The sequence below is a fragment of the Papio anubis genome, chromosome 5, assembly GCF_008728515.1.
Source record: "Papio anubis isolate 15944 chromosome 5, Panubis1.0, whole genome shotgun sequence".
NCBI classification, from domain to species: Eukaryota; Metazoa; Chordata; class Mammalia; order Primates; family Cercopithecidae; genus Papio; species Papio anubis.
The window spans coordinates 133,723,603-133,750,375 of NC_044980.1; the positions used below are offsets into that span (position 1 = coordinate 133,723,603).

The 26,773-nt window shown below is 40.7% G+C and overlaps 2 protein-coding genes across 2 annotated transcripts; both read left to right on the plus strand.

Annotated features, from left to right (window-relative positions):
* Nucleotides 1-15,190: 15,190 nt before the first annotated feature.
* Nucleotides 15,191-19,337, plus strand: PCDHB2 (protocadherin beta 2). The gene is given in 5 exon segments (XM_003900239.5): nt 15,191-18,123; nt 18,126-18,334; nt 18,336-18,365; nt 18,367-18,548; nt 18,550-19,337. Coding segments are annotated over 5 exon segments (2,367 nt in total). The 5' UTR covers nt 15,191-16,781; the 3' UTR covers nt 19,154-19,337.
* Nucleotides 19,338-19,885: 548 nt separating this feature from the next.
* Nucleotides 19,886-25,804, plus strand: PCDHB3 (protocadherin beta 3). The gene is given in 6 exon segments (XM_003900241.4): nt 19,886-23,971; nt 23,973-24,038; nt 24,041-24,082; nt 24,084-24,185; nt 24,187-24,300; nt 24,302-25,804. Coding segments are annotated over 6 exon segments (2,400 nt in total). The 5' UTR covers nt 19,886-22,609; the 3' UTR covers nt 25,016-25,804.
* The last annotated feature ends 969 nt before the right edge of the window (nt 25,805-26,773 follow it).

The following is a 26,773-nucleotide window of genomic DNA, read 5'->3' on the forward strand; positions in this document are numbered from 1 at the left end:
CTCCCTCGCTAGTTTTGACTTTTAGTAGAGACTGGCTTTCACTGTGTTAGCTAGGATGGTCTCGACCTCCTGACCTCGTGATTCGGGCCTGTTTCGCCTCCCAAAGTGCTGGGATTACAGGCTTGAGCCACCGCGCCCGGCCGAGATGGGAATTTTTACAGCCTCCGAAATTACGCGTCGGCTCCAACAGATGTCTAACTGTGCGGAGGAGGGTGACAGCTAGTGATTTTTTGTTTGTTTGGGACAGGATCTCGTTCTGTCGCCCAGGATGGAGTGCAGTGGCGCGATCTGGGCTCCCTGCAGCCTCTGCCTACTGGGTTCAAGCGATTCTCCTGCCTAAGCCTCCCGAATAGCTGGGATTAAAGGCGCCTGCCACCACGGCCCGGCTAATTTTTGTAGTTTTAGTAGAGACGGGGTTTCACCATGTTGGTCAGGCTGGTCTCGAACTCCCGACCGCAGGTGATCCACCTGCCTCAGCCTCCCAAAGTGCTGGGATTACAGGCGTGAGCCACCGCGCCCGACCTCCAGGCTTCTTGGTTGCCATTAGTTGCAGCAACTCTGAAATGAGAATAAAAACCTTTATGAACAAATTTGGTCCTCACTGAAAATCTGGATGGGGGGAATGTATATATTAAGACTTCAGTGTCGGCCGGGCACAGTGGCTCACGCCTATAATCCCAGCACTTTGGGAGGCAGAGGCGGGTGGATCACGACGTCAGGAGTTCAAGACAAGCCTGGCCAAGATGGTGAAACCCTGTCTCTACTAAAAATACAAAAATTAGCTGGGCGCAGTGGCAGGCACCTGCAATCCCAACTACTTGGGAAACTAAGGCAGGAGAATCGCTTGAATTTGGGGGGCGGAGGTTGCAGTGAGGCGAGATCATGCCACTGCACTCCAGCCTGGGCAGCAAAGTGAGACTCTGTCTCAAAAAAAAGAAAAAAAAGACTTCAGTCTTCAGAGAAATCCACTATATTGTGCATGCTCTTCTCTCTGCATGAATTGCTGTTTTGCTCCTTCTTTGCCTATCTATCCTTGCCATATTCAGGGAAGTCTTTCTTGACTGCTGTGACTAGACAAAAATCTATTATTATAGGCTTTTATAGGCTCCCATAGAGCCACCAGATCACTTATTTGTAGTATGTAGCCAAATTTCAGTCTTTCATCCATTTGTGGGACTATTTGATTAAAGTATTTCTTCCCCATCAGATCATGCTCCCTGAGGGTAGGGATAGTGTTTGGTTTTACTTACAGTTTGTATTCCTCAGAGATGATCTCCGTTTCTTGGAGTAGACCCTCAATACAATTTTGTTAAATAAATGGATGTTAGTAAATACTGAAATTTCTGCAGGGAGAACACAGACTATGAGTATAGATTACTGCAAAACCTAAATAGGGTTGAAAATGAGTTTGTAAATAAAAATTCAGAAGTAGGAGAGTGATACTCTTTATCAGATCTCTGTGGACCATATTTCTATAAATAAAATATAGTGTTTTATCAGTTAATATCTAAGTCTGAGACTGAACTATGGTGATATTTAAATGAAAGAGGAGATAAAAATGAATAAGAGTCCCTGTCATCCAATTACTAAAAGTTTGGTGGGAGGATATTAGTCGGCTTCGTTCAACACAACCTGCCTTTCATTCCAAAATTCATATTCCTTTGGAAAAAAGCAGAGTATTGTTCAGAACATGCTTGTCACATTATACTCCAGTAATCTTTATTATGGGAAGGAAATAAATATGAATGTCACATCAGATTTAGTCAATTAACAAATAAAGGAACCATTATGTTCCATGGAATACCATGCTGTCATGGCACTTATAGTATCCTGGGAAAGACTATGTATCTAACATATATACATATGTGTGTAGAGATATATACCCTACTAGTGGAGTCAGAGAAGGCCTCATTGAGAGAGTTGACATTTAAACTAGAATGCAAAGGAAAGCAAGGGCTAAGCAACATGGGGATACAGAGAGAACATCACATGAAAAAAAAAAAGAAGACTAGAAGGAATTTGGAAATCCTGGAGAATAGAGAGGTTAGTGTGGCTGGAAGTCACTTATTAAGGAGAGGAGTGACTTTTAAAAATGAAGCCAGAAAAGTAGGCAGGGGCTGGGTCATTGCCAGATCTTTTAGTCTATACTGAGGATTTTAAACTTTATTATTAAAGCAATGAAAACTCACCGCAGATATTTCAGCCTCAGAGTGACCGAATTTTACTTTGATTTTTACAAGGTCATTCTGACTGGTCTGTGGAGAACTGGCTGAGTGGATTTGAAAAATACAAGAGATATATTTATAAGAGTCCAGTGAGCAAATGAAGATATTCTGGGTGAGGGTGTTGTAAGTGGATGCAAATGGAAATAGAATAATTTGTCATAATAATTTGAAGAGAAAATACACCAAACTTGATGATGGGTTAGACAGGGTGGTGAGAGAGATAGAGATGTTAAAGATACTTCTGATTACCATCTTCAGAAGCCTAAAGATCTTCCTTTTTAGGCTTTAGAAATTAAATCCTTCGTTCTGCCCTCAAAAGTGGCAAAACATATGACATTCATTATGGTAGTACAGTATGGAAGATGCATCCTGAATCTTGAAAGAATCTACCATATATGGGCTCCTTAAGAAACTTAGGTCATAGCAGTTCTTTGAGAAATGTTCCACTGTCAACAGTGGAAAAGTGAAAAAGTTTTGAGACTTGTTAGCATGCCTACAACATGAATATAACATTCAAGATAGACTTCTTAGTTCAAAAGAATTAGATAGATTCATGGCAGGGCTACCAAACCATGTAGACTGGAGACAAGTATGAAAAAATATATATATTTTAGGCCATGCGCAGTTGCTCATGCCATAATCCCAGCACTGTGGGAGGCTGAGGCAGGAGGATCACTTGAGGTCAGGAGTTTGAGACCAGCCTGGCCAACATGGTGAAATGCTGTCTCTACTAAAAATACAAAAATTAGCATGGTGTGATGGCACACACCTGTAATCCAAGCTAGTTGGGAGGCTGAGACATGAGAATCCCCTGAACCCAGGAGATGGAGGTGCAGTGAGCTGAGATTGTGCCACTGTACTTGAGCCTGGGCGATAGAGTGAGACCCAAAAAAGAAAAATATATATTTTAATATGTCTCTCTACATCTTTGATCTCATTGTCTCTTAAGAATTTATTGCCCATTTCACAGATGAAGAAATTGAGTCTTGTAGAATAAGTGAGACCCAAAAAGAAAAATATATATTTTTAATATGTCTCTCTACATCTTTGATCTCATTGTCTCTTGGAATTTGTACCCATTTCTGAATGAAGAGAGTGGAGTCTTGTAGAAATTAGGTATTGTATAAGTATAAAGAACACATTATACATTTTATAAATGAAGAATCTTAGTAAGGTCAGGGAGGTTAAAGGGTCTTCCCACTATGGCACACTTAGTATGTAGAAATTGCTATATTAAAATTCCATGAAAGAGAAGATAGAACAAGAAAAGAAAGTGTACAGGGGATACAAAATTAAGAAGCTTTAATATGTAAAGGATAAATAAGGAGTCCCCAAAGGGAGTAAAAGGGAATGGGTAGAGAGAAAAAATTTCAAGAGTGTGCTGTCACAGGAGTCAGAAGAGAGTGTTTCAAGAAGGACGGAATAGTGGACTATGTTTAATGTTACTGAAAGTTCAAATGAGAGGAGAATGAAAGTACTGGATTTGGCATTATGGAAGTGAATTAATGAACACTTTTAGTGTTGAATTGTAAAAGTTTAAGGAGAGACTGAGGAATTGAGGAAGTATTGTCAGTACGTGTATAAAATCTTTTCAAGAAGCTTGAATATTTAAGAAATTCATAGAAATGAGATGGTAGCTGAAAGGAAGTGTGGGACCCTGGTAAGTTTGTTTTCGCCTTTTGTTTTGTTTGTTTTGTTTTTTTGAGACAGTTTCACTCTGTCGCCTAGGCTGGAGTGCAGTGGCGTGATCTCAGCCAATTGCAACCTCTGCCTCCCGGGTTCAATCAATACTTGTGCCTCAGCCTTCCAAGTAGCGGGGATTAAAGGCGTACGCCACCATGCCCTGCTGATTTTTTGTATTTTTAGTAGAGACAGGGTTTCACCTTGTTGCCCAGGCAAGTCTTGAACTCTTGAGCTCAAGCAGTTCACCCAATCAAGCCTCCCAAAGTGCTAGGATTGTAGGTGTGAGCCACCATGCCCAGCTTCTGGCAAGATTTTTAAGTTGGATGATAAGATCAAATAATTCATTGAAAAGAGAGAGTTTGAATATGCAGGAATTAAAATAATTCATATTCAACAAAGGTGAAACTGTGAGTGAAATTCTCATAACTTATGATGTGCTTAAAGGTTCTAAATTTTTGCATAAAGAAGAATGTGCTGCATGTTCCGTTGAGGTAAGGGAGAAAGATAATAGAGTGTAGTGTAGGAGTCATTTAGACTTATATTTGTTTGTGGGAGTAAACCAGACAATGTAGAGAAGTTCTTGCTTTCATAGTATTACACTAATAACAGCAAACATTTATGAGGTACCATGATGTTCCATGCTCTGAGCTGAGCATGTCATAAGTGCTGTTTCTTTTTCTTTTCTTTCTTTCTTTTTTTTTTTTTTTTGAGATGGAGTCTCGCTCTGCTGCCAGGCTGGAGTGCAGTTGCACGATCTCGGTTCACTGCAATCTCAGCCTCCTGGGTTCAAATGATTCCCCCCGCCTCAGCCTCCTGAGTAGCTGGGGCCACAGGTGCGCACCACCACACCTGGCTAATTTTTTGTATTTTAGAAGAGATAGGGTTTCACCATGTTGGCCAGGATGGTCTGAATCTCCTGATCTCATGATCTGCCCACCTCAGCCTCCCAGAGTGCTGGGATTACAGGTGTGAGCCACCACGCCCGGTCTGCACTGTTTCATTTAATTGTCACAACTTCATGAAGGAGATAACACCATTATATCCATAATTTTTTTCAGATGATAAAGCAGAAGTTTGGAGAGATTAAATAATTTTCTTAATTTAATGTATGTGAAGAAGCAGAGCCAGGACTTGAATATGAATCTTAACACTTAACATCATAAAGTTGTTTTTTTTTTTTGTTTTTTGTTTTTTGTTTTTTTTGAGACAGAGTCTTGCTCTGTTCCCCAGGCTGAAGTGCAGTGGTGCGATCTTGTCTTACTGAAGCCTTCTGCCTCCTGGGTTCCAGCGATTCTCCTGCCTCAGCCTCCTGGGTAGCTGGGATTACAGGTGCATGCCACCATGCCTAGCTAATTTTTGTATTTTTAGTAGAGGCGGGGTTTCATCATATTGGCCAGGCTGGTCTCGAACTCCTGACCTCAGGTGATCCGCCCACCTTGGCTTCCCAAAGTGCTGGGATTACAGGCGTGAGACACCGTGCCCAGTCAACATCATAAAGTCTTAATCATCACTTTAAATATTTCCTTAAGGTATTGCTAACTCAAGCTGCAGGATTTTCCTTTAAACTGGGAATGTGAGCAAAGTTCAAACAGAAAAAAGAGGCCTATTCCTATCCTTTTTTTTTTTTTTTTTTTTTTTGAGACTGTGTCTTGATGTATCAGCCAGGCTGGAGTGCAGTGGCATGATCTCAGCTCACTGCAACCTCCACCTCCTGGATTCAAGCAATTCTCCTGCCTCAGCCTCTCAAGTAGCTGGGACTACAAGCGTGCGCCACCATACGCAGTTGTTTTGTATTTTTAGTAGAGAAGAGGTTTCATCATGTGGGCCAGGCTGGTTTCCAACTCCCGACCTCAAGTGATCCGTCCGCCTCGGCCTCCCAAAGTGCTGGGATTACAGGCGTGAACCACCACTCCCGGCCCTATCCCTAGTCTTTTAATTGTTGTCCCTTGACACTTCATACAGGGCTCTGTGATGTTGACTGACTGACTGAAAGACTGCAACCCCCCCCCCCCCATGGGCCGTCATGTTCATTCACATCATTTGAAAAAAATCTTGTTTTCTGCAAAATCAGAAATACTTTATCTGCAGCAGCAGATCATTTCAATTGGTTTGTGTTTAAGTTGGTACCATAAAATTAAACTTAGCTCAAACCTCACCTCCTCTGAGACTCTTCCTGATACTCACTTCTATTCTTACTTAAATATCCCTTTTCAGTACCTGATAGTGCCTATGCAAATCACCTTGAGTCACCTTTTTAATATTCTAACCTTCTGCGGTGTAGGCACCAGGCTTTACTCAACTTTATATCCCCAGTGTTTTTTACAGTGCTTGAATATAATCTGTGTGTAAAAAATACCTGCGAAGAATTAATCAGTTCAATGAATTCATGGCCAAATGACTGGCTTGATTGAAATGGAAGAAATCCAATTCGGTTCCTCTCAAAGGAAATCTCACAGCTGATATTATGATAATAAACAATTAACCATTGTTTTTGTTCACATTAAGTAAACTAAATATTGGAGAAGTAATTAAAACTCAAGAGGTGAGAATTCCGCCACTAGATGTGAATATGAACAGATTTTGACAGTTTCTGCAGGAAAGCGCTGTACAGACCAGATTTTCAATTCGGACGCCTGGTGGCACTACAGGCTAAAAAGTAGTAGGAGGAGGAGCCCTGCATTTGCCTGCAGACTCCATTTTAGAAAAGACAAAATCTGAAAGGTGCTGGGAACAGGTACGAGATGGAAAACGTCCGCAGCGAGCTCAGATTTTACAGCTTTCTTCGAATGAATGGGGACTACACAAATGTTTGGAAGTCTTACAGGACTTCCGAAGACTTCATTTATTAAGGGCAATGCACTCAGAGGATATACAGGAAATTGTGCGAGAAAAAATCTGGCAGAAAACGCAAGTGGTGGGTTTTCATTTTCTTCCCGGGCGTAGCGCAGGCGGCCCAGGAAAAGGAAAACTGCTTTTTTATGGTCAGGGTTTCTGGAGATTGGCGCTGGCGGTGGAAAGGGGAGCGGCGGGAGAAAAGACGGGAGCAAGATAGTTTCCAAAGAGACCAAATAACATTTTAGATTGACCCACAGAAGAGCCCTTACTCTCAAGTAGAAAACCGGACCTATAGGAGCCCTGCATTTCCAAGTATTACCTGTATAAATTTTTTTTTTTTTTTTTTGTCTTTTGTCTTTTGAGAAAAATCTGTGTCTGAGGTGTAACCATTTCCTCCTTTGAAAAATTCTTCTGAATGTTCCAGAATGTGCATCAGGAACATGCATGAGGTTTGGGTGAATTTTCCATCATTGGAAATTACACACTCATTTTCAATTTCCATTTTCACGATAATGTGCTGTGCAATATTGGGCTAAGTAATTTGTCCATACGTGTGAAAAAATCGCTGGATGAACCACAACCCAAGGTAAGTTTAACTCTCCCAGAGAAGAATTGTAGATATTTGAGATCTCCTAGGTCCAGGTCATGACAATCAATGACAATCTTTGAGATGCAGGTCTCACAGCAACCTGGTTGTAATAGTCTCGGCTGAAGATTTAGTCTGAGTAAATAATTATGAATTGGCTCTCAGAATTCTCCAGGCTCACTGAATTCTGCAACCTCCGGAGAGCATTTTAAATGCTAGCAGAACATTTTAAATACCACTGATACCCCATGCATCATAAGCATCCACTGCAAGAGAATTACCAGGCAATTTCAGTGCCACGTGGCAAACACTCAGGCAATTAACAGCAGAAATAGTTTCAGAAATAGTTTCTTCATGTGAAGGACGGTGGAAGACAATGCCATTGGATGACAATTACATAGAATTGGTCATATTGACACTTGTCTGTCTCATCCTGCAGCACTTCTGGAACGACTTCATCTGTTTAAGAACCATAATCTCGGCACCCTGAGATAAAAACAAAACAAAACAAAAGCCTTGATCCTTCCTACAAGAGTTTCCTTTCCATTGGATATTTAAAATATTCCATAGTCTGACAACCTAATAATGCAGGCCAGAAAAGACGCTACACACAACATCACTTTATTTCCAATGAAATTAGATTCCAGGAAGCTCAAAACAAGACAGTAGGTAGAGACAGCTATCATCTTTGGCATTCTTCCTTTTGGATTCTGGATAAAAGGTAGAGAAAAACAGCACCATTCTGAATGTTTTGGTTATTTTATGGCTCTAATTTCCATCGTGTTTTTTTCCTGAAGCATAGCTAATTGTTTATTAACAGTTAACAGATATTGACGGCTTAGCTATTTTTATCTTTTTATCTATCTCACAAAGGTCTACTTAGAAGCTAGTAGTGTATTTCCTCTTTATTGTTAAGCACAGAAAAGGAATGCATTTTTTTCTGCTCATGCCTAATTTCCTTTGATCTTTCTCAAAGGTAAATTACCCGTAAAACTTTGAGTAGACTGTCCTAGCAGATATTCTGAAGCTTGACAAGGAAACTCATCCCACTTCAATCCATAAAATGATAGTCTTCATAACTTCTCAAAGGTCAAGCTATTTATTTTAAAGTCATCTTTTGCTTTTCTTGATATTTCGTAAATGATGGCTGACAAGTTGTGATAGTCTACTTTTCAGCAGGACTGGTCTCCATTTACTTAGTTTAAATAACTATTTACTTGATTACTATTATTAATATATAGTTTTAACTTTTTATTTGAAATAGTCATTTGATGATTTTGGTGATACTGATGACCACGAAATCAAATGCAGATGTACAACTACAAGAGAAAAAAACTGTAGAAATAAATGTCTTTTTCATTATTTAAGACATAAATCAACTTAGTTGCTGTGTAGCTTATTTATGTCAATGTTAAATTTGTGTTCGTTAATTTTTACTAAGTTTTCTTATTAAACATCAAAAATGATTAATTCTTTGGCAATTAATATCACAGCATATCCAGTACATTAAATGTCATGTAAAATAGACTGACAAAACAATCTTATCTTTTTTCTTCATGTCAATGTTTAATACTCTCCCATATGGTTTACGAAAATTAAAGAATATACAACAGAATATGCCTCAAATAAGACCTATTTGTTGATATTTAATATATTTATGATAGTTGCTCCGAAAAGGAAAACAGACATTATTCAATACACTGGATAATAATGACATAAATACAAAGTGTTTGGTATTTTCATTGGCCTTTCTCAAATACTTTTTTTCTTTCTAGAGAGTTTAATACACTAAGCGGTGGCGGGGGAGGTGGGGGCGGTCCTATAATGGCACTGCAGGCTCAAATGGTGGTTAAAGCAGATTGCAAATACAGTGCTGTATGTTTCATATTATATTACCTTGTCTGTGAAAGTTGTATTGGATGCCTCAGATTCTGGTGGCATAAGTAATAGAAACATTAGGGTGATCAGAGTTTCTGCAGGACCATATTTGCTGGAAGGTGTTAGAAGAAGGAATAATGTAATACTTAAAGCCCAGTCTAAAACAAAGTATGATTCTGTTTTACTAGGCCTGTACCATTCAGGATACTGAACTGCAGAATTCTGTTCCAGAGCTGCTGGAGAGTGGTTCCTTCATTGCTAATTTTGCAGAGATTTGGGCCTTAGGATGGGGAACTTGAGATGTGCGGGGAGTGAGAGGGTAACTCATGTTTCTATAGATTTTTAAAAAACCCAGCATTTTCAAATCAAAAGACTGAGGAGTGGGTACTAAATAGAAATTGGATCCATCTGTGAGTCTCAGAGCACCTTTGAAAAATGTAACTCATTTGAGTTACTCACTTGCCTTGAGAAAGGTAACTTGGAAAAATGAGTTACATTTTTACAAGGTACCTTGGACTCACAGATATAGCCATTCACTAGTGTGTATTATTGGATCTAGGAATGCTGCAAAAAATCAAGGAGAGCATCTTGTAGAGACCATATAGATGGCAGAATATGTAGACAGAGCAGTATTCATAAGTATATTTTGAATCCTAATTCCCATGTCTTCTCTTCTGTTTGTTTAGAGAATGGTGGCAGGAAATATCCTGAATGAGGATGGGCAATTTTCTCAATGGAAAGAAACGGGTTGAGGTTAATTTGACTATCATGATATTGGATGATGGGTCACCACATAGATCCAAATCTACATTGGTCTTCACCAAAGTTGTGGGTTGTTAGTGATTTTACTCAGCTGTAATATACAGTAGTTCAGTACAGTAATCCCAGAAAAAAAGTTTTTCCTCCCTGGCTATCACCTTTCTATCAGGAATTTGGATATAAGATATAATAGAAAACTATCTTTAAGGTTTTACCGGGCTACTGAAGACTTAATGAAAACTTTAATAAAACATTTACATTGGTATAAAAGTACCAAAAGCAAACCCATCATGCAAACCCATAAATTCCAAGGCTATACTAATCTACAGTGTGGATTCTGAGATCATCAGTAATTAAAGACTCTGGAAAATGTAACTTCTTGATGTAAAAGACAGTCCACTCCTAATCATCATGTCATCATTTATGAACTGGGTCCCAAGGAGCCATATCTGCCTTTAGACCATATCTGCTGTTTCCTGTGTTTCAGATCCAGACCACAGAAAAAAATAGATATTTTGGCTTCATAATATCACCCTCCCTTCACCCTAAAGCCTTCAACAGAGGTAGAATAAAGACAAGTACAATTCTATGATCACTGCCAGAGATCTGGAGTTACCGTAAGCTGAAAGGAAACAATAAAACCAGGTCTTCATTTTCACCAAACTGCCTCTACACTTATCAAGTGTGAAAACACAGCCCTAAAAGTGTGCATTTTAGCAGCACATTGCCATAGACAGAGACTTAGAAAAATACGCAAGTAACTTATTTGCTTCTGGTTTCCCAGGATGTGCAGTACTCCACGACAGTGGACACAGATCATCTGTTTGTAAGGCCCTTAAGAGTCAAGTTCTGTATGAGAGAAACAGACACTAGTACAATGAGCTATCAGCATGGTGTTGGTGTGGTTGGTAATACTTGATGGCAATGGCAGTTCCCCTTTGTGTTATATTTAATGCAGAACGGATTATGTGATGTTCAAGATGGTGGCAGTAGAAGGAGACTAGGTCTGGAAGATCTTCATGTCCTATCAGTTACTCAAAGACTTGAGTCTCCATCTGCATAGCATGTTAGCCCAAAACTAGGAAGTGTGCACACCAGGTTTGTGAGTGATGGTAATCTAGCCAATCATAGACTTCAGGTTATGGTCAAGGACACTGAGATGCCACCTGTGTACTCCAGAGTAAGACAACAACTGCTGCTGGTACAACTGCTGCTGGTCAGCTGTTTCTGTCAGCTCTACTGGCTACATCTTGACAGACCTCAGGAATATGGGGTCTGTCACTTAGATTCCTCACTTAGCATTTATTTGGTCATAACTGTGGTTTTAATATTCCTTTGTTCTCTTGTCGGCCTGCTCCTTTTCACAGTAGATGTTCAAATAATTACTCTGATATGAAAATATAATAATTTTCAAGTATTTCCTTATATTTCTTTAGCATATCTAAATTGATTATGCTTTGTATTTTGTAGTCAGAGTTTCAGGTTTCTTCCCCTCAGCCCATATTCTTTGCCCTCTCTACACCTTTGGACTTCTTCATTATTTACTAATTTTCGATATTGTACTTAGCCATATTTTCTTTTTTCTTTCTCTTTCTTTTTTTTTTTTTTGAGACAGAGTCTCGCTCTGTCGCCCAGGCTGTAGTGCAGTGGCACGATCTCGGCTCACAGCAAGCTCCCCCTCCCGGGTTCACGCCATTCTCCTGCCTCAGCCTCCCAAGTAGCTGGGACTACAGCGCCTGCCACCACGGCCAGATAATTTTTTGTATTTTTAGTAGAGATGGGGTTTCACCGTGTTAGCTAGGATGGTCTCCATCTCCTGACCTGGTGATCCACCCGCCTCGGCCTCCCAAAGTGCTGGGATTACAGGCGTGAGCCCCCGCGCCCGGTCCATATTTTCTTTTAAAGTAAAATTTCAATAGTGATCTTAGTGAAAATTCAATCGTCTACCAGATTACCTAAACCCGATTTAAGTTTTAGCCTATTTTAATCATAAAAAAAGGTCTGAGATTTTTGGAAGAGGTCATACTTCTACTCTCTCATCTCTATTTCCATCTATATCGGTCTATCTAACTTTATCTGCAGTCCTGGTCAAGATTTTTATTTTCAAGGGGACAGATTGTCCTAATAGACTCTGATGGTTTTCCTTAAACAAAATTGGGCAAGATTCTTGTGCAGGTATCACTTTTAAAACCTTTTCTTGCTTATTTGTCCTGTGGGAAGAGAATAAACAACACCATTTCCCCTTTTTGAGTGGCATTTATTTCATGTTTCATTTGCTTGTTTGTTGTTGTTTTTGTTGTTTGAGACAGGGTGTCGCTCTGTCACCCAGGCTGGATGGAGTTCAGTGGTGTGATCTCGGCTTACTGCAACCTCTGCCTCCAGGGCTCAAGTGATGTTACCACCCTAGCCCCCCAAGTAGCTGGGACTATGGGCGTGAGCCACCACACCTGGCTGATTTTTTTTTTTTTTGGTAGACATGGAGTTTTGCTACATTGCCCAGGCTGGTCTCCAACTCCTGGACTCAAGCAGTCCACCCATCTTGGACTCCCAAAGTGCTGGGATTACAGGTGTGAGCCACGAAGTCTAGCCGACCTTTATTTTGAAATCCTGTTTGCTTGAGCTTCATGAAATGTATGTCTTGATAGATTATGGGAAAACTTACTTGTATCCTCAATAAGGCAAAAGTAAATTAGTCGAATATGCCCCCAATTTTCCCCCTAGATTAGGGTAATAAACTATGCCAGAATACTCCCTTCTCATCCTAGAATATTTCTCTCATATTTTCTGCAGAGTCTTAGTATTAGATCACTGAGAACACCTCCTTCTTCTGCCATCTTATGGCTAAGTAAAGCCAGCTTATGGGCAGAAGGCATTGAAAAGCTGAAGATCCCTCTCTATTTAAAGAGGGATACTAGTGGGGATAATATTTCCCTATCATTTGGTATTATCTTTGATAGGAAAATGGTCATGTAAATCCCTTTGACTACCCTTTCTCTTAATTCTTGTAATTTTTATCTCATGGCAGTCAAAAAATCAAATCACCCTTTCGTCCCAAAAAGAGAGGCTTAATTATGACAGATACTCGAACAATGTGTTCTTATTTATTTTTTGAATGGCTGTACTTTTGTAATAAGACTGTAATGACTTGCTTTCATTTTTTAGTGTTTTTGAAAATATTTTTCTATTCCTGTATATAAAATTATTTGTGTAATATTTTAATAGTTAGATTTTATTGAAACAAATCTTCAAAATTATGAAAGTGACTCCTAGGATAATGGCTGTGCTTGTGCAGCATATGAAAAGTAAAGCCAAACCTAAGAAATTAAACCTATTGTAATAACATAATTTTTAAATTATATAATAGATTCCCTCATTACAATAAATTTACTATATGTAAACATATTTCATTTAGACTTATAAATATGCTATAAATTCTAATCTAATATATACGATTCCTTATTGAAGGAGATTAAGAAAATAAGAGCGTTTGTAAAGAAGGAAGGTGTATTCTCATCAAGGTTTAAGAAAATAAATGATTTAAAATAGCATAGCAGATATAATGCATTTAAAGCTAGAAGCCCATATACAAATATAAAATATTGGTGTTGGTTATATCATTTTTGAAAAAGAGAAACTTACTTTTATTTCTAGGTATGTTAATAGCATTGAAATGAAAGATGGGTAAAACCTTCTGAATTGTGAGGACACATGACAACATGAGAGGTTTTAAAATTTTTTTCACAATAAAACCTAATGTGTTCTTGGTTATTGTATCCTCTGATGTATCTTAGATATTAAGTTTTCTATTCTCCCGCTTGTGAGAGGAGCAAGATTATGTTATTTTCTTCATATTACCTATTTTCCTCTCCTTTATCTTATCTCAAATTAACTACAACTGATTTAGTTCAGAAAACCTGTCCAAAGGAAATAGCCATATACCTGGTTAAATGTAAAATTTCAAGTAACCTTCCAGTTATAACCTGCCTGTATGATATAACTGATCTTCATGACATCTATTTCGGACCCTAATTAGGTTTTGCAGCTTATATAAAAAGCTGTTTTTAAAAACTTGGGCCTTGGATATTATTCACCTCAATGAATTTGTTTAATGCTCAATGTCAATGAATTAAAATATTTTGAATTATTATAACATCCATATAAAAGTAATAGTCATGAAAAGCAAAAAATAACAGGTAGAGATAGGCATGTTTTCTAAATGTTAAGAAAGGGAAACTGTGATTATCCTTTTTTTGGCAGTTACAGAGGATAAATGAGAGCTTTTTAAAATATTATGCTATTGTTACATTTAATAAATAATCCAGTCCAGTTTTCTGAAAATACAGGGGATAGAAGAACAGGTTAAATGATACCATGAAGAAACAATCAGATTCAGAATGTAGGACATCCTACAAAACAACTAGTCTGGACACTTCAGAAATTTAATGTCATTAAAGATGGGAGACTATTCTAGAGTAAATAGATCTAACACCCAAATACCATTATCAAAGCTGGTTGAAAAAGTTTCTAAGACATTCCTTATAACAAATAGTTAAAAAAAAGTAAGTGCATTTGTCAAAGGAACTTGAGTGAATGTGAATTCTTATCAAAATTGAGGAAAAGATAATGGAAAGACAGTGAAATTTGATTGGGACTGGATTTTAGATAACATTGTAGAATTTTTTAAAATTTTCTTAAGTATGATAGTAGCATTATGATTATATGAGATAATATTGTAATTATGTGATACGTGCTGAAATATTTAGAGGTGAAATATGATGTCTGCAAGTTACTTTCATATGAGTCAGCAGAAAAGCAGGTGTGTGTGCAGAATAAGATAGAATAAATATGGTAAAACAAACAATTGTTAATTTGGATGGAGGTTAGAGTTGTAGTTTGTGTATAGTTGTTTCAACTTTTCTATATATTTAATTTTTTTCTTCATCCCCCAATTTTTTAACCCAATGGATCTTTTAGAGACACATCCTAATATTTATTATTATCATTATTATTATTATTATTATTTTGAAACAGAGTCTCACTTTGTCACCAGGCATGGAGTGTAATGGCATGATCTTGGCTCACTGCAACCTCCGCCTCCCGGGTTCAAATGCTTCTCCTGCCTCAGCCTCCCAAGTAGGTGGGATTACAGGCACCCATCACCACGCCTGGCTAAGTGTTTTTTGTATTTTTGGTAGAGATGGGGTTTCACCAGGTTAGCCAGGATGGTTTTGATCTCTTGACCTTGTGATCTGCCCGCCTCGGCTTCCCAAAGTAAAATTATTTTTTTAAAGCAGCCTTAGGTTTTACAGAAAATTGAGCAAACAGTACAAATAGTTCCCCTCACATACCGATTTTCTCCCACTCAAAGTTTCCCTGTTATCAAAATCTTGCATTACTGTGGTACATTTGTTACAATTGATGAGCCAATACTGGTAAATTATTAACTAAATTCCATAGTTTAGTGTTCACTCTTTGTGTTGTATAGTTCTGTGGATTTTGACAACTGTATAATGTCATGTATCTACCATTATAGTATTGTAAAGTCCCCAGTGTTAACTTCTTCATTCCCCCTCCCTCTTCTTCCTAGCTACCCACTGATCTTTTAAGTGTCTCTATAATTTGGCCTTTTTCAGAGTATCATGTAACTGGAATTATACAGTATCATTTCCTTTTCAGACTGGATTCTTTCACTGAGAAATATGCATTTAAGTTTCCTTCGTGTCATTCTGTGGCTTGATAACTTATTTCTTTATATTAACATTAAAAAAACCCCAAAGAGACAGAAAATTAAAAAAAACTAACAACAAACAACGACATACATACCTTGTTTGGAAGCAGATGGAAGAAACCATCACTGGAAATACATTTTTAAAGATAATTGGGGAAACTGGAATATTTACTGGCTATTTAATATTATGAAATTGCTCTTAACTTTACTAGATGTGGTAATTGAATTGAGGTTATGTTGAAAGTTCTAGGCATTAGAAAGGAAAATAATATTGATACATTTACAAGAAGAAGATATCTGGCTGCTCTTGGAGAGTTTCATGAGGCTCAGACACATCAAAGTTCAGGGAAATGTGAAGCGGGAGCAGTGCAAAGAAAGAAGTATGAGTAAGGAGACTATTTCAGTGTCCCTTAAAATACTCTTATTTGGATTCTGTGCTTTTCCTGGGTCTCTGTGTTTTTCGGTTGGGTTTGAGTGTGATGATGGTAACCTAACCACCACTGAGTTGCACACATGCCCAAACTCTGAATAAAAATAGAACTTTCTTAGTCTAAGCCTTTCTTCTGAAGCATGCTAGGACTAAGATCACTCCCTTCCAGGTTCTGAAATTTATTTTTTCCAGTTTGAAAAAAAAAAAAACTCTTGGATCTGTGAGGGAACTGAAGTGAAGATTTATTTATTCTTGCCATGTCTCTGTGGGTGCAATGAAGAGCCTTTCGAAACGCCAATAAGACTTCGGTATATTGAGAGACACTACTTGAAAATACTCAATTTCTACTGCCATCAGCCTGAAAGAAAGCACTGGGATTTTCTTAAAGTTAGGAGAAAATAAATACTCGGAAGAGACGCGGGGTGGCGCTGCAGCCTTAGAAGTAGCAGAAACAAAGCACCCAGCCGACGCTCCTTCACCCAGATACTCAACTAAAGCAGCAGCAAGCAGGAAGAGGAGGCTTTCTAAGGCGGTCGCTTCGGGAAATCCGGGCCCTAGGATTGTCCACTCATCCCAGTATCAGCGAGATACGGGGAGATAGAGTCAGCGACAACGTGAGCCCGAGCTGGAGCAGGTTTGGTGTGAGACCAGAAGGCAATGGAGGCCGGAGAGGGGAAGGAGCGCGTTCCTAAACAAAGGCAAGTCCTGATATTCTTTGTTTTGCTGGGCATAGCTCAGGCTAGTTCCCAGCCTAGGCACTACTCAGTGGCCGAGGAAACGGAGAGTGGCTCCTTTGTGGCCAATTTGTTAAAAGACCTGGGGCTGGAGATAGGAGAACTTGCTGTGAGGGGGGCCAGGGTCGTTTCTAAAGGAAAAAAAATGCATTTGCAATTCGATAAGCAGACCGGGGATTTGTTCTTAAATGAGAAATTGGACCGGGAGGAGCTGTGCGGCCCCACAGAGCCCTGTGTCTTACCTTTCCAGGTGTTACTAGAAAATCCCTTGCAGTTTTTTCAGGCGGAGCTACGGATTAGGGACATAAATGATCATTCCCCAGTTTTCCTAGACAAAGAAATACTGTTGAAAATTCCAGAAAGTATCACTCCTGGAACTACTTTCTTAATAGAACGTGCCCAGGACTTGGATGTAGGAACCAACAGTCTCCAAAATTACACAATCAGTCCCAATTTCCACTTCCATCTTAATTTACAAGACAGTCTCGATGGCATAATATTACCACAGCTGGTGCTGAACAGAGCCCTGGATCGCGAGGAGCAGCCTGAGATCAGGTTAACCCTCACAGCGCTAGATGGCGGGACTCCACCCAGGTCCGGCACGGCCCTGGTACGGATTGAAGTTATGGACATCAATGACAACGTCCCAGAGTTTGCAAAGCTGCTCTATGAGGTGCAGATCCCGGAGGACAGCCCTATTGGATCCCAGGTTGCCATCGTCTCTGCCAGGGATTTAGACATTGGAACTAATGGAGAAATATCTTATGCATTTTCCCAAGCCTCTGAAGACATTCGCAAAACGTTTCGATTAAGTGCAAAATCGGGAGAACTCCTTTTAAGACAGACACTGGATTTCGAATCCATCCAGACGTACACAGTAAATATTCAGGCGACAGATGGTGGGGGCCTATCTGGAACTTGTGTGGTATTTGTCCAAGTAATGGATTTGAATGACAATCCTCCGGAACTGACTATGTCGACACTTATCAATCAGATCCCAGAAAACTTGCAGGACGCCCTCATTGCTGTATTCAGTGTTTCAGATCCTGACTCCGGAGACAACGGAAGGACAGTGTGCTCCATCCAAGATGATCTTCCTTTTTTCTTGAAACCTTCTGTTGAGAACTTTTACACTCTGGTGATAAGCACAGCCCTGGACCGGGAGACCAGATCCGAATACAACATCACCATCACCGTCACTGACTTGGGGACACCCAGGCTGAAAATCGAGCACAACATGGCGTGGCGGTTAAGATGCGTCAATGACAAGCCCCGCCTTCACCCCAAACCTCCTACACCTGTTAAGTCCGCTGAGAACAACAGCCCGCCCTGCACATCGGCGGCGACGCCACAGACGAAGACTCAGGCACCAGCGCCAGGTCACCTGTCCAGCTGCTGCACCCCCAGGACCCGCACCTGCCCCTCGCCTCCCTGGTCTCAACGCAGATGCTTGACCACCTGTTCGCCCTCAGGGTGGCTGGACTACGAGGCCCTGCAGGCGTTCGAGGTTCAGCGTGGAAACCACAGACCCGCTGACTCGCCCGGAGCTGAACGGCAGATGCGTGCTGGTGCTGGGCGCCAGGCAACTTCGCCCATGGAGTGCTGCATTGCCCACTCTGCAGAGCGGCTCGGCCCTGCACCGAGGCGCTGGGTGCCGGAAGCGTGAGCCGGGCTACCTGGTGACCAAGGTGTGGTGGCGGTGAACTCAGGCGAACACAGCTGTCGCACCAGCTACTTCCAGGCCCACAGGCGGGCTGTTGACCCCGGTGTGTGCCCTGTCGCACCTCCAGGCTGCTGGCGGCCTTGCGTGCAATACAAGCTGTGGTGGTGCTGGTCAAGGACAATGGCGAGCCTCCGCGCTCGGCCACCGCCACGCTACACGTGCTCCTGGTGGACGGCTTCTCCCAGCCCTACCTGCTGCTCCCGGAGGCGGCCCCGGCCCAGGCCCAGGCCGACTCGCTCACCGTCTACCTGGTGGTGGCGTTGGCCTCAGTGTCGTTGCTCTTCCTCTTGTCGGTGCTCCTGTTCGTGGCGGTGCGGCTGTGCAGGAGGAGCAGGGCGGCCTCTGTGGGTCGCTGCTCGGTGCCCGAGGGTCCCTTTCCAGGGCATCTGGTGGACGTGAGCGGCACCGAGACCCTGTCCCAGAGCTACCAGTACGAGGTGTGTCTGACTGGAGGCTCCGGGACAAATGAGTTCAAGTTCCTGAAGCCAATTATCCCCAACTTCGTTGCTCAGGGTGCAGAGAGGGTTAACGAGGCAAATCCCAGTTTCAGGAAAAGCTTTGAATTCAGTTAAGTGTTAATAAGGATCTACTGATGCTAGTCTCATTTAATTTGTGGAAAGTCCTTTTTCACTGCTTTGCCCATTGGAGGTGTCTCCTTTTATTAGAACGTAACTATCTTATTCCAATTCTATGCATGTTACTGGTATTTATAACGTATGAGTTTTTGCGGTATAATGAATGTAAATTTTCTTTGTATTCTAATTGTTGGTTAGTTTCATTGCAATTTAATTGCATTTAAAGTGTAAATTTTGTATTTTCAGAAATCTTTAAGTTAGAGCATTTTTTCCAGACCTCACAGTCCGTGGTCCTAGATAATTTTGAAGTCCTACATTTGAAAATATTTGTTATCATTACATGAGTTATATTTTCCAGCCCAGAATATTTGTGTTTGTTATATCCTCTTAGGCTAGTGTAAATTCTATCCTGTGAATTCACATTGGCTAACCCTTTAAATAGGTATATTTATGAATAATATAGCAAGCACCGTCCTTACATTTTTCAATATATGTACTTTTTTTTTTCTTTGAGATGGAGTTTTGCTCTTGTTGCCCAGGCTGGAGTGGAGTGCAGTGGTGCAATCTTGGCTTGCCGCAACCTCTGCCTCCCAGGTTCAAGCTATTCTCCTGCCTCAGCCTCCCAAGTAGCTGGGATTACAGGCATGAGTCATTATGCTCGGCTAATTTTGTATTTGTAGTAGAGACAGGATTTCTCCATGTTGGTCAGGCTGGTCTTGAACTCCTGACCTCAGGTGATCTGCCCACTTCAGCCTTCCAAAGTGCTGGATTAAGGGCCTGAGCCACCACCCCCAGGCCCAATATATATACTTCTTAAAATATTGACATATAAAAAGTATTAATCTTTAGAGATTGTAAGAATTCTAACTGTTGGATTCTACAAGGCATTAACATCGTAAGTGCTCTAATAAATTTTTGTCAAAAATCAATCATTAATATTCTAAAATGTAGATAAATAATACACGTCTAGCAGTTTTCAAAGTCATGCTAATTCATCATGCTTTCACTTTCAAATAGCTTTTTAAGAGCCCTCTGCTTATTCCAGTCCCCCCCCCTTTAAAATCTTTTAAAATTATTAATAACCTATTAACATTGAGCACTTCATTAAAATCCAAAAAATATGAGGGAGTACATGTCTTTGTCCTTGACCTTTAGAAACCTCAAATATAGCTTGGTATTGCTGTTTTTAACATTTTCTGGAGCATTTAGGATTCACTTAGAAATAAACCTTTTGGGAGAAAAATGTATCTAACACCACTCACTCTCTTTTTTTCCACTGGCTACTTCTATTTTTCCCCCTTTCATTTCCCTAGACTTCTCAATGCTTTTTTATAAAGGTGCTTGAGTTCTGTTTCTCAACAGCTCCCTCATTTATTGCATGATTCACACAGTCACTGGAACATTATAGGTTCTTAATAAAATTTTTGAATGATTGAAAGAGAGAAAAGTATTTTACCTGTGATATATTGATATTTAAATAAACTAAAACACTTAAAGGAAAACATTTTGCTGGAACCAAATACTCTTCGGTGTACAATGAATTACAATTTTTTTATTAATTGAATTGATCACCATTGTTCAAACATGCAGTTATCATTCTGTTGTTGCTTTCCTTCAACGTATTTTTCCTTTTTCTCTTAATGCTTAAATTGAGCCTCCTCTCCTGTCCACTGGCTTAAGAAATACAGATGAAATTGTGGTTTTTAATTTTGTTACTTAAATTTCCTTCCATAGTTCCCTAAATGACTAACCCAACTGTTTTCATTTCTTGCAGTTTACTTTCTCATCCATACATTAAAACAAATCTTAATTATTAATGTTACTCAGTCTATCTTTACATTTTTATATGATTTTTACATACATTTGAATGAGCTTTCCTATTAAAATTGTAATATTAACTTTGAAGGTCTTGTTTTGAGATTAGCAGTGGGGTAGAGCGCTGTGTTGGTATCAAAAGTCTCTGATCAACCAACTCATTACCTGTAAGATTTTGGATAAGTCACAAAGTTTCTCTTCTTCTACCCCAAATGATAACAGGTATTTGAATAGCTTGCAGTTATACTCAATATAAAGACATAAAAGTGAAATTGCTATTATTTTTAGTATCACTAGTATTAAGAGCAAACTTTCTTGATAATTGTGTAGAAGTACAAAAGAGGCTACATTGAACACATATTTGCATTGTTTTATTTCTCTACCAACAACCTTGCAATGGCTTCCTTTTGTTCTCAGAATAAAATGCAAGCACCCATTATTTGGCCTTGGTTTACCTTTTCAGCCTTCCTTTCCACTTACTCTTGAGACATTAAGTTTTGTATTCACTGTCCTTCATTCATTATCTCTTAATAGCTATGCTTCACTCTCTCAGGGCCTTCACACATTCTACAGTCTTAGCTTGGCACACTTCTCCTATTTCATGTTTCAGATTAAATGGTGCACCTTGGGGGAACTTTCTTAATCACTCTCCATTAACGTAGGTCCCCGTATTGCATACTTTCAGTGCACTCAGTACCTTTTCTATGTAGCACTTTTCACACTGTTTAAACATCTGTTTAAAGACTGTACACCCACTAGATGGAAAATTGTTGTAAGATATACAGACATTGTCTTGTTACCACCACTTGCCTAACTTCTACAAACTCAACAATTATCTGTGGAAACAAGCTAATACAGATGAAATGAATAATTGCAAATTTGCTCTGAAATAAGAAGAGAAAGCACTTTAAGTGTTCCTTGAGCGTGATAATGTGGAAGAAATTAGGCATTTGTAGCCCTCCGGATCCACCTCTGACATGATATATTTTCCTTTTTACCACCTTGCAGGAGGTGTCTTTTCCTTTTATTTTTCTGGTATAGGCAATTCGGACTCATTTCACAAAGTTTAGAAAAAAAAGAAAAACATAAATAGGATAGTAAAGCATGCTATCATCTAGAGGAAAAATCTTTTGAAGTTTGTGTGTAATTATTACAGAAGGGGAGGGGTAAGCTAGTGTCTGTACACTTCCGCTAAATCATGTAAATGAGGACTCTACCAGGAAGAATCGCTGCTCTTAGATAAGAGCGCATTTTATTTCCCTAGATTGCATTTATTTAATTCATATAACATGAGAAACTCCTCCAGTAGCGTCAACCAGGGTTGATAAGAATAAACGATAAAGCAAAACAAAAACACCTTCTCCAAGATTTTGAAACTGCAAGCGAACGCATGGTGGCGCTGTTGACTAAGAAGGCGAATTAAACCACGGGCATTGTGCATGCTCGGTGACGCACGGATCCAGTGTGGTAAACCAGGGGTTGTGAGCCCAGGCAGATTTTTGAGTCAGCAAGTCTGAGCCTCTGGAAAGGCTTATTGACTAGGCCGTCTGCAAAGGTTGTGGGGCAAAAGACTGTTTCCCAGCGCTGTCTGAGGTTCAGCTTGGAGACATTCCCTAGAAAAGCGTGACGGAAAGTGCAATGGAGGCGGGAGGAGAGCGATTTCTTAGACAAAGGCAAGTCCTGCTTCTCTTTGTTTTTCTGGGAGGGTCTCTGGCTGGGTCCGAGTCAAGACGCTATTCTGTGGCTGAGGAAAAAGAGAAGGGCTTTTTAATAGCCAACCTAGCAAAGGATCTGGGGCTAAGGGTAGAGGAACTGGCCGCGAGGGGGGCCCAAGTTGTGTCCAAAGGGAACAAACAGCATTTTCAGCTCAGTCATCAGACAGGTGATTTGCTTCTGAATGAGAAATTGGACCGGGAGGAGCTATGCGGCCCCACAGAACCATGCATACTGCATTTTCAGATATTACTGCAAAACCCTTTGCAGTTTGTTACAAACGAGCTCCATATCATAGATGTAAATGACCATTCTCCGGTATTCTTTGAAAATGAAATGCATCTGAAAATCCTAGAAAGCACTCTACCAGGAGCAGTAATTCCTTTGGGAAATGCTGAGGACTTGGATGTGGGAAGAAACAGCCTCCAAAACTACACTATCACTCCGAATTCCCACTTCCACGTACTCACTCGCAGTCGTAGGGACGGAAGGAAGTACCCGGAACTAGTACTGGATAAAGCGCTGGATCGTGAGGAGCAGCCGGAGCTCAGCTTAACGCTCACTGCGCTGGACGGCGGCGCTCCCCCTCGGTCTGGGACAGCCCAGATAAACATCCAGGTCTTAGATATAAACGACAATGCACCAGAATTTGCACAGCCACTCTATGAGGTTGCAGTTCTAGAGAATACCCCCGTTAACTCTGTCATTGTCACAGTCTCGGCTTCTGATTTAGATACAGGAAGTTTTGGGACAATATCATACGCATTTTTTCATGCTTCTGAAGAAATTCGCAAAACTTTTCAGCTAAATCCAATTACTGGTGATATGCAACTAGTCAAATATTTGAATTTTGAAGCTATTAATAGTTATGAAGTCGACATCGAGGCGAAGGATGGCGGAGGCCTATCCGGAAAGTCTACAGTCATAGTCCAGGTGGTTGATGTCAACGACAACCCACCGGAACTGACCTTGTCTTCAGTAAACAGCCCTATCCCTGAGAACTCGGCAGAGATTGTACTGGCTGTTTTCAGTGTTTCTGATCTAGACTCTGGAGACAACGGAAGAGTTGTGTGTTCCATTGAGAACAATCTCCCTTTCATCCTGAAACCATCCGTAGAGAATTTTTACACCCTCATGTCAGAAGGCGCACTGGACAGAGAGACCAGATCCGAGTACAACATCACCATCACCGTCACTGATTTGGGGACACCCAGGCTGAAAACCAAGTACAACATAACCGTGCTGGTCTCCGACGTCAATGACAACGCCCCCGCCTTCACCCAAACTCCTCCCATGTCCTGTTCGGGTTCATGAGAACAACAGCCCTGCCCTGCACATCGGCAGTGCTTCAGCTTCACAGACAGAGACTCAGGCACCAACGCCCTGGTCACCTACTCTGCTGCTGCCACCCCAGGACCCGTGACTCGCCCCTCAGCCTCCCCTGGTTCCCAGACCAACGCGATACGGCCACCTGCGTTTGCCCCTGCGGTCGCTGGACTACGCAGGCCCTGCAGGCGCTTCGAGTTCTGGCTAAGCAGGCCACAGAGATCAGCGCGGCTCCTCGCTTAAGCAGTTTGCGGCACTGCGCGCTGCGGCTGGTGCTGGACGCCAACGGCTAACTCGCCCGTGCTGTACCCGCTGCGTTCTTGCCCGGCTGCCTCTGCACCGAAGCTGGTGTCCTCGGCTGCCGAGCCGGGCTACCTGGGTGACCAAGGTGGTGGCGTGTGGATGGCGACTGGCCAGAACGCCGGGCTGTCGTATCGCCGCTCAAGGCCACGGAGCCCGGCTGTCGCGTGCGGGCGACACGGCGGTGCGCACTCCAGCTGCTGAGCGAAGCGCCGACGAGCCGGGCACAGGCTGGTGGTGCTGGTCGATGACAATGGCGAGCCTCCGCGCTCGGCCACCGCCACGCTGCACTTGCTCCTGGTGGACGGCTTCTCCCAGCCCTACCTGCCGCTCCCGGAGGCGGCCCCGGCCCAGGCCCAGGCCGACTCTCTCACGGTCTACCTGGTGGTGGCGTTGGCCTCGGTGTCGTCGCTGTTCCTCTTGTCGGTGCTCCTGTTCGTGGCGGTGCGGCTGTGCAGGAGGAGCAGGGCGGCCTCTGTGGGTCGCTGCTCGGTGCCCGAGGGCCCCTTTCCAGGGCATCTGGTGGACGTGAGCGGCACGGAGACCCTGTCCCAGAGCTACCAGTACGAGGTGTGTCTGACTGGAGGCTCCGGGACAAATGAGTTCAAGTTCCTGAAGCCAATTATCCCTAATTTCGTTGCTCAGGGTGCAGAGAGGGTTAACGAGGCAAATCCCAGTTTCAGGAAGAGCTTTGAATTCAGTTAAGTGTTAATAAGGATCTACTGAGCTTCTCAGTTAATCTGTGGAAAGTCCTTTTTTACTGCTTTGCCTATTGGAGAATTCTCTTTTGGTATGGTTCAAGGCAAGTAGCAAGAGTAGAGCAAAATTTCAAATCCAGGGATGGCTTAGGTTTCATTAACAGAACTGGAAAATAGTTGTTTGGCTCTGAATGTTTTGTATTTCAATCAAGAATCCTTAGTCGATAGAACATTTTGTTTATATATTGATTCTACTTTTTCCGTAGTTAATCCATGCATACTCTCCTTTCATCCTAGCTTGCCAACGCAGTCTTAATTCGCCTTTTTTTTTCTAATGGGGAGCAAAAAGGAATTCATTATCTTTTAATAGTGATTTCAAATAGCTTATTGGAATAACTCCTTTCAATTTTTATATTATAAAGCAATGTAGAGAGAGTTCCAAATCACCAATTTTATAATTTCCCTTGTTGAATATATTCACATAATGTATTGTATAATATGCCCAAAGCAGCTTTGTCTATGGTTAACGAAGTTTTGAGAATAGACAAGAATGTGTTTTCTTTAATTTATAGTAATATACCATCTTTTTAGGGATGTAGTACTCAAATGAAAGTAATTTAGTTCATTTTCTGTGTTGACATTTGCAATTAATATTTCAATATTTTATGTGCTTATATTGGCCAAAATATGGACACAAATATAGACTAATAGGGATAATTACCCTTTGAAGTTTGTCTAAAGTGTGTTCATGATGACTGAGGAAAAAAAATTAAACCTATGCCATTTTAAAAACTGACTGTTCTTTTCCATTTGACACAAAAACATTGTTTAGTAAGACATCTGGTAGAATGACAATTATTTGTTTCATAAATTCTGAGATGTAAGTGTTATCAATCTGAGAGTCAATTTTTAATTTCAAGAAAATACATGGGTGTATGATATCTAAATGCTTTATGGGAAAAGTGATATCCTATCCAGTCCTACTTTATAATTAATACCTACTTGCTACTTGTATGGTGATATAGGAGAAAGATACTTTCTTTTTTTCCTGTCTTGGTTCCCTCCTTCAGATTTTAACCTGACATGATTTAGGATTATATATGATCTTTCTGGGATAGGAACTGTCCATCCATATCAGCATCCTGCCTCCTACAATGTAATTAAAAGAAGATGTACAAGAATAGAAAGTTCTAAAAAGGAGAAGGCAATATCGTTGTGAAACTCTAAATTAGCTACAACAAAGAATAAAATCTGGAAGCAACCAAAACATTGAATCTTATGGTTATATTGAGTAAAATAAAAAAACTTATTTTAAGCAACAGAATATTTAGCTCCTAATTAGGGAATTGTATTAGGAAAAAATTAATTTTCTTCCTATAAGCATTTCCTCATCCACAGAACATCTATATATCTTCCTAGGAATTAAATACTCATGACTAGAGAAAAGAGAATTTCGCAAAGATTTTAAAAATTCCCCAAAAAGCAAGAGTTTAAGATTGACATACTTTCAAACATATGTTAAAGTGTAGTTATTATCACATTTAAATGGTGTCATTTTATGTAACTGAGCATCAAATGCATAAACCCTTTTTTAAAAAATCTTTTGAGACAGGGTCTTGCTCTGTTGCCCAGGCTGGAATGCAGTGGTACAATCATGGCTCACTGCAGTCTCAGTCTCCTGGGCTCAAGGGATCTGACCACTTTAGCCTCCAGAGTAGCTGGGACAACAGGTGTGTGCCACCACACCCAGCTATTTAACAACAAA